The sequence below is a fragment of the Neltuma alba genome, unplaced genomic scaffold (assembly GCF_004799145.2).
Source record: "Neltuma alba isolate B1F8T4 unplaced genomic scaffold, ASM479914v2 tig00012401_pilon, whole genome shotgun sequence".
NCBI lineage: Eukaryota > Viridiplantae > Streptophyta > Magnoliopsida > Fabales > Fabaceae > Neltuma > Neltuma alba.
This window is the reverse complement of record NW_021636894.1, coordinates 1-8927: the sequence shown is the minus strand read 5'-3', so window position 1 is coordinate 8927 and position 8927 is coordinate 1. Positions and strand designations below refer to the sequence as shown.

The 8927-nt window shown below is 33.1% G+C and overlaps 1 protein-coding gene across 2 annotated transcripts; it reads right to left on the bottom strand.

The window, feature by feature from the left end:
* Window positions 1-1499: 1499 nt before the first annotated feature.
* LOC114726707 (transcription factor EGL1) lies at window positions 1500-5756 on the bottom strand. Of its 2 annotated transcripts, none has more exons than XM_028913385.1 (8): window positions 5503-5756; window positions 4651-4908; window positions 4418-4514; window positions 4069-4083; window positions 3731-3787; window positions 2776-3597; window positions 2010-2447; window positions 1500-1742 (listed from the first exon to the last, which is right to left on the bottom strand). In XM_028913385.1, the coding sequence occupies exons 1-8, from the start codon at window positions 5616-5618 to the stop codon at window positions 1671-1673; spliced, it is 1875 nt and encodes a 624-aa protein (XP_028769218.1). In that variant the 5' UTR covers window positions 5619-5756; the 3' UTR covers window positions 1500-1670. The 2 variants fall into 2 exon arrangements, with proteins under 2 accessions (XP_028769218.1, XP_028769219.1); XM_028913386.1 differs by having other exon boundaries at window positions 2809-3597.
* Window positions 5757-8927: the final 3171 nt, after the last annotated feature.

Here is an 8927-nt window from a genome sequence, read left to right as displayed (position 1 = left end):
AATGATTATGATTATGATTAATGATTTGTTTCATTCATAATTTGGCATTTGGTCGATGGTAACCGTTCTGTATGAATGCTTTTATTTTCTTCTGAGTGAAATAAAATATCCCTTCTTCTAATTCTAAATGTAAAGACAAATTAATTAATTTACATATATTAATAAAATTTGGCAGGTTAGGTTTCTTACAAAATTATTTATAGGTTTTTCTAAAATACATGTATGATTGCATTTGAATTATTGTTGTGTTTCATTGTTGTTGAGAGAGTATTAATAAAAATAATTTGAAAAAAATAATAAATACCAAAGATAAAATAAATTAATAAATTTTACACGTAGAATTAAAATAAACCCTCAACTAATGTTTACATTTAGAATAAGAGGGGGCAGCATTTTTTTATTATCTAACCATCAAATCTTCAACTAGTATGTGATACGCATATTACTTTTGGTCCTAAATATAAGATCTAGCTTGTAATTACAAATTAGATCTTAAATTTAAGACCGGATGTATATATCTAATTATTTAATTATAATATTATTAAAATACATGAATTTTAATTATTAGTGATTTTTTTCATCAAGTTTTAATAAATCATGAACCTCAACAAATCAATACATTAATTTATATTATAAAATTAGAGTTATTGTCACCATTCACATGTTGGCATTGAATTTTCGGCTTTTTTTTATATTACTTCTATATCTCGTTATCTTTATTGTTTAAAAAATTAGCACATGGAAGGAGTTATTCTAACTTAAAATATAAAGTTCCCATTGCATTTTTTTTTTTAAATAAGGGTACAAAGATATGGTTGTTAGCATGCTTTTTATTTAATTTTCATACGGTTTAGATTATTCCAGCCATAATCAAAATACTCCTTCTCATTATGCATTTAGTTTACAATTCCCAAAAAAATTGGAAAAAAAAGGCCAGCATGCACAGGACTAAAATATAAACTTCACTGTAATGACTTCAGGCCAATGAGACTTCATACGGTAACACATAAAATAATGATGAACTAAAATCAGCGCAAAGTAACTGCCAATAAGGGATAAATTTCACGCGTAAAAGGATCTAATAATGATGAGAATTAACTTACGTAAATACCAAATGATCACCGTATTCTTCATGCAGGCTGATCTGCATTAATCATACTTCAATCAAACAAGTTGCAAAATTATAAATCATACTTGCATCTGTTCCTAATATCCTTAATATAAAATTTATTTAACTAATTTGATTAGATTAAAAAAATTATATAAGTTATTTAATTATAAGAAATATGACGTTTTTTCTAAAATACTATAATCATCTTTCTTAATATTCTTCCTCCCTAACTTATTTGATTATAGTTGAGGTAGTATCCATATGGATAATTTTAAAAAAATTGATAAATATAAAAAATAGGTCTTATATTTAGAATCAAAATTAACTTAACAATTAGATCCTATATTAAAAACTGAAGGAGTACTATGTAACTTTTTCAAGCAATATCTTGGCCTTAATCCTGCAGTGAACACTTTTATGTAGAAAAGAACAAATCATGCCAAGGCATGTCAAATTACAAAACTGATTGAGATGTTAAAAACAGTATGGCTGAAATTAAAGATTTGCCAGGAGTTACATAATCTCAAGTGTTACCGCCAATAAAATCCAAACAAAAAGCTCAAGTTTTGTCACAGACTTTCCATAGTGTTTCATAGATCATCCTCGTTGGTGCAATGGCCGCTCCTCGAAACTGAAATAAAGCAGTAAAGATATCAAACTTTACTACTACATTGAGTATAAAATTTGAATTATGTTTACTGTTTGGTTCTCCAATAAAGTTACTCTATAGCAGAAGCAAGAGCTTCCGGGAACACCAAAAATTATGTATGCAATGTAGATTGCGTAAACTAACTCCGTTGAATAGCATTTTATTCCACGTTAGGACCATACTGATAGTGAAAACAAGAAATATGTGTATCTGTGTATGAAGATTTAAGGAATTAAGGATGACACAAACCTTAGATTTAAGTGTCAGTACGAGAAATCCATCAACTGTTGAAGATTGAACTGTGTGAGCTTCTAAATGCACGTTGCTTATAGCATCCATGATTTCAAGCAATATGAACTCCCTATAAGGACATTTCATCTCAATCACAACCTCCTTCTCCTTTATGTCCACTTTTACGTCCCATGATTTACCTTCTTTAATGATTATGCTGTTTAAGTCTGAGCCGGATTCATCAATGTTACAAGCTTTCCTCTTGTTCGTCTGAGGTTTCCTTGCTTTGAAAACTCTCCTGATGTCACAGTTATCTGATGTCTGCTCCATAACTTCTGAGCTTCTCATTGTGGTTTCAGAATCTGCAATGTCCGTGCAAGATTCTAGTTCTTCCACTTTTGCTTCAAGCTCTTTCATGTATTTGATCGTGTCATTGAGGATAGAAATCTTGTCCACCTGCATATGATTGCAAGTTCACCATCAACATCCACGGGAAAATGGTTCAAGAGATACAAAAACTAAGCCTGACCAAACACAAGGCAAAAGCAAATTGAAGAAAAGCTGTTTCAGTGGTCTTGAAATCTCTACCTACAAACTTTCATATTCTTAAGACTTGAGAAGGACTTCCATGACTTAGAAAACTAAGCCTAAAGCTGTTAAACATAGAAACCATTCTTAAGGATGTTCTGACTTAAACACGAAAGTTCATCCAATGACACACAAGCATGAAAATGTCACTCAAATCATGCGGTGACATGATCCTTCTAAGATGAAACGTAAATACCTCGTCTATAGAAGGGACCATAGATTTGAGAACCTGATAGTTTTCACTTTCTCTTCTTTCATCAGATAAAGACTTCCCCACACAATGATCATCAATATCCAGTTTTCTGTGAAATTCTGTTCTATCACGTTGTTTTGGTGACCTGGAAGAGAAGAATCTGTTATGCATCAAAGGGACAGTGAACAAAATCTTCTTCAACATGCTCTGGTCTAACTGTTGCCTCGCCCTCTCAGCAGCTCTCCCATTATTCCATGGTGCAAAACTCGACCTCCAATTCGAGTTCCTAGCGTGTGAATGTCCTTTAAACATCATAGCGTTTCCCAAAAGAGCACTGAGAGTCCTTGTGTAGTGCACGTCTTCAACGATTCCAATACCCAAGGAACTAAGTTTTGAGTGATTGCAGTCATGAAGTTCTGTTAGTCTTAACTGACCTTGATCTGCATTTGTAGCTTCCTTGGCTTGCTTCTCAAGTGCCTCAGATATACAATCCCCAGAACTCAAGGAATCTTGTGCACCACTGATGCACTCAAACATAGAGCCTTCCACCTGACAGTGATGGTCACAACCATTACAACATTCCTCAGAAGAATCCATGTTAAACTCTTCATTGTTATCTTGTAGTTCCTTGGTAGGGGAACATCGGTTTTCCAAAGTCGTTGTATCATAATCATTCGATGTCCAAGCATTGATGTTGGCGCATGTTGGATATTTATCTTCATCTTCTTTGTTAAATGGAGAGGAAGGCTTTTCAGAGCAGATGGGCTTTGAGAATTCCAAGAAGCAAGTTTTGACATGTTGGATGAGATTAGGGTCCTCTGGGACCTACAAACGACAAAGGAAAATGGCATAAAGTTCGAGTACTGACCACTTATCTTCTGCACATCTTCATGGATTTTTAATATTAAAAAGGTAAAGGAAGCTTCTTCAATGGGGCGCAAGAAAATGGAAAACTTACTAACTCAGTTGTGCCTATCTCGATAACGCCCCCTAGGTAGGGAAAACACACCACAGTCTGCAATTGAGAGGATTCAAAAGACAGCAGGGAGATTAATATCAATATTTATCTGTCATAAGGTAGGAGAAAGGGGAGGTGAAATTATTAGTAAATCTTTAGTAAATGGTGAACAAATAAGCATTTTTTCCCCACCATATCGAATTTAAGAATCTTTATGTCTTGAAGTTTTGAACTCTAAAGATCTTCGAAAAAACAACTATACCCCAAATCTAGTAACTGTTTACTGTGCTACTGACGAAACAAGTACCATTTCGACAGCTATGAGGAAATTTTTGTACCTGAATTGATGCACTCTACATAAGGCAGATGGTTCCCATGTCCAGACGATAAAATTGACAGAGATGAGGACAGTCAGTTTTCTCTAAACAGAATTATCTAGCAATGACATCAGTTATAACTAAGAAAAAAGGTGAAATGAAATAAAAATCATTTGGTGTTTAGCATCACATTTTCCAATAAAAGCACAACATATGAAGGAACCTTAAAATGCTCAATCATATGATAGTGAGCTGCAAATGAACTCACGTGTCATGTTTTTATTAGAGAATTCAAGCATTGTCCGGAGACTAATTCAGAAATCAATCACCGAAAATGCAAAGGAAGGAAGGAAAGAGAAAAGAAACTAACCTTTGCTAGCAAAGAACGAGAGAAAACTTTGCTGTCTGCATATTGAGCATTGCATAACCAGATGGTTTCACCCTTTTCTAGTGCTCTTCCAGGCAAACTGTGACAATGAAAGAAGAACACACTATGGTGAACAAAATGACAACACGGGATACAATGATATAAGACTAACGAGAAACATTATAATGACAACATAGACTAAGAAAGTGACACACAACTAAATGAGAGAAGACCACCTTTGGCTGTGGTTGAACATAAAGGACATGCAAACCAAGTAGTACCACTCTAAGTCCGTGAGATCCTCTGGAGATAATGCAGCAGAAGGCCTTTTAGCCTGCGAATCCGTTTCGCCAACAAGAAGAAACTGATAGAGTTCTCTTAGTTGCTCACTTCTCTGAAACCTTATTTTATCAGCCTTTAGTTCCATCATGGATTGGACTGTCTTCCTTGTCTTGATTTCACCATTGTAGTACCCTTCGTTCCATTCCAATGTTCTGTTGATCACATTATTCACATTAGTCGAGCTAAGCAAAGAGGTAATCTCACCAAGAAAAAGGAAAAGAGAAAGTCAAGAAAGATATCTTGTGCTATGATTACACATGACCTCTCTCTCATTGGCATCTTTTTCTTTTCCATATCACGAAAATGCAACCACTTTTTCACTTTCCCGACAAAAGAAAGAACAAATTTACAATATTTTATATTAGTTGCTTTTCCGGGCTCCAGATCAAAGTCATTTTCGTTTTCCTCAAATCTGTGACAATCTAACTCCTGTGACAGTTCATAATCTGATATCTTACTGTTTGTTTATGAGCAAAATCCACAACTATTTACAATACATTGTTATAACTGTTACCATCATCAGATTTACAACCATTAAACTTCCCTAACAATTCAGAATGTGAGCTCTATATGTATGGGAATGAAGACAGATAGTGTTTTGTTGATGTTTGAGATTCTCATTATCAAAAATCAGCCAAACCCTCCAGCAAGAAGTACTTTTAACCCAAAGGCAAACAAAATTGAAGCTGAACAATCAGAATGTTAGTGAAGAAAACACAAAAATCCAAGATGGGTTTTTTCTCTACCGTTGCTTGGTAGAGGAAGATGCCCAGAAAATGCCGTAGCTCCATTGAATGCTCTTTACCGCAACAGCAAGCTTAGTCCTTAGCTTTGTCGACGTTTTCTCACTTCCACTGGACATTTTTTATGACTCCGCGGCTGTTCCTGGAAATACTAGCAGGAATGGGGAAGGAAGACATTAACGCATGAGAAGAAAACTTGTTGGATTTGCGAGTGTCTTTGTGAAAAAGGCAAAGCTATGAACGCAGTTTGAACAGTGTAAAGAAAAGAACAGAAAAAACCCAAGTCGTCTTATCCAACAAAGAACAAACTTCAGTGTCAGTGAACTGGCTTTTATAAAAGTGGGCTTTTATGCTCGAAAATCCAGAGGGTTCAATGAACATGCACGTCCTATTTTCACTATTTTGAATTTTCCCCTACTTTTTTGTTTCGTGACATTGTTACTGTTGTTTTTCACGAAACATGAAATTGTTTTTTTTTTTTAAAAAAAACACCCTGCGTAATGGAGGGAGTGCTCAGTTACTGCTGAAGCCGTATCAAGGCGTAAAAAGAGGGGATATAGAAAGGTATCCGATGAGTTTGGAGGGTAAAATTATTGAAGAGAAAGAAACAATTAACAATAAATACAAGAGAACAAAAAAAATTACATGATACTAGTATAATAGTGAGGAAAAGGACAAAATTGATGATATGAAGGGTGGCCACACGTGATTGACAAGTACGCTACCCTGTTACGCAGCCACAATTTCAATCCATTGCAGGAGTGGCGTTCCCATCAAAACTTTGTTCTTCGATAATAATTTTGATCACAAGAAAGAGAAACAAATTCGAATCTTGAAAAACATATTTACTAAAAAAATCTTAGTCTTAATACTCTTAATCTGACAAAAATTAATTTCAAGTTTAAAATGATTTAAAATATTCTGAGTTTCATAAAAATATATAGTAAATTCATATCCTTAAAATTTCATTCAGAAATTTGGTTAAAAATAACTTTTTAAAACGTTTATCAGCTAAAATGACATGGTGAAATCTATTTTCAAGAAATGCAACTATTCTTCAATGGCGGCCGTGTCAAAAAAATTTTAAAATTATCTGCACATACTTAAAAATGTGTTACGAACAATTAAAGAATAATTAATTCAAATTCATTTAGAAGGTGTTTGGGTCATTTTTTAAAAATAATTTTATGATGTTCAAGATAAACGTATGCGAGAAATTTTATTCGAATTATATGAAAGTATTTGTTTTAAAAAAAATTACTTTTTAAACCAATTTTTTTAAAGTTCAGTCTCTCACTTTGAAATCGGCAAGCATGTGATTACTCTTTCCAATCACTCGGCTTTTGATTTGTGAAGTGATTTGGACACAAAAATGTTGGGTCATCCTTATTGTCGTCTCTTCTTTCTCATGTTTCACGTTCCCCCCCTTTTTAATTATTCGTCTGTTTCTATACTCTATTTTTTTATCCTGATAAAGAAAAATTTTCCCATCGACCAAACAGTCAAAATGGGGGGAGACCAAGTTAGGTGGGAATTAAGAACAGTAAGCAAAGATTCTTCTTCTTTTTCAAAGGATGCCTCGAATTCCCAAAAATATCCAATGGTTAAAAAAAAGTCAATTTGGTAAGTATGGACCAATCCCGAACCATTCCCAAGTCTTCGAGTTTTGAGTCGCCATGGCTTAACTGCTACGTATCCCCACCATGCCTGCTCATTTTAATATATTAAACAAAAACAATACCTCTCCGGTTCTTAATATAGGACTCAATTATTAAGTTGGTTTTGGTCCTAAATATAAGACTCATTTTTTATATTTATCAATTTTATCTAAATTACCCCTATAGATATTCCCTCAAACATAATCAAGTAGAAGAGGAAGATGGGTATATAAAAAAGATAATTATAGTATTTTAGGAAAAATGTGTCACATTTCTTATAATTAACTAACTTACCTAACTTTCTTAATCTAATCAAATTAGTTAAATGGGTCTTACATTAAGGGTCGGGGGAGTATTATTTTTTCGGTCCTAGATATAAGATTCTTATACATACCAGTATAAGGACCGGAGGAGTATGTTAGTTACAGGGACAGAATTAATAATTAAACATTAATTAAAGTTGAAATAGCACTCTAATGGCCTTACACAATGCTAGGTAACTTGTATTTTTGAACTTATTCACTTTTTGTGGAAACGACTTATAATAAAAACATAAGATCATACTTACCGCAGAAGTGTTAGGAAGGAGCTTTTGATATTTTTTTTAACTTATAAGATATCGAGTCTTTAATTTCATCTCTTCAATTTTTTTTTGCCATGATTTATCTATTCAATTGATACATCGACAATTTTATGAGATTACATTTTAAATTGTTTTACTAAACTGGATGATACTTGTTTCGTTACTTTGCCCTCATAAGAACACATGGACCAGAAACAAAATAAAGGCAAAATTTGAGAATTATATAAGAACTACTTTTAATTCGTAGTTTATTATTACTCTTTCTGGTCTATAATATAAAAAATTGGTTAGTTTTTCTCACATGCTAAGAATTAGAAGTTTAGTCACTGTTCTAGAATGATACAATTTTCATATTTTGCCCCTAAAATGATAAAATTGTTTTTAATGTTATACTTTTATTATATCTCATCTATTTTTCTCTCTCTGATATTTAATGGGAGTGAAAATGAAAAAATCACATAAATTATGTTGACAGCATTTTATATTTTACGTTACGTACAGTTTTCTTCTAACAAACGTCTTATATTACGAACTAGAAGGTATATATCTTAAAATCTGGAATGAAACAAATAAAAATTCAAATCATGAGTAACAAATGACAATGAAGTATTATCGATGATTTTTTTTTCTTTAACCTAATATAGACCTGTTGATAAGAGTTGATCTAATTTGTAAAGAATTGACTCATGATCTACATGGTCATAAGTTCAAATTCTGTTATCGATATGAAGACTTTATTAACACATGATTTGTAAGTATCTCTGTAAATATTTTTATAACCTGAAAATGTATATGACTCGAACGAGTCTTGAGAACCATCTCATCTTAACTTTTTGTTTTTTTTGGTATAAAAACATTAGTAGAGACCCACTCTGTAAACTGAATGTAGCAGTGTGTGCATACAAGTTTCACCATGTTTTATAGGAATTGTGTTTGTTAATTAACATAGTAAAACTAAAAACGTGTTAAGAGGATCCATGGCAGTGTTTTCTTGTTGCCCTATTCGAGATGGATGATATGGACAACATGTGAGGGTGCACATAAAATATCAATGACATCAATCTTATAATATTCAACTTTTCCTGTCTGGACCCCCCACCTCGATTGACACTTGTCGTCCCCCGAACAATCTACTCAGTACTCTGTCCTCTTTCATTTATTTTTTTTATTCACGTCAAATTTCTTTT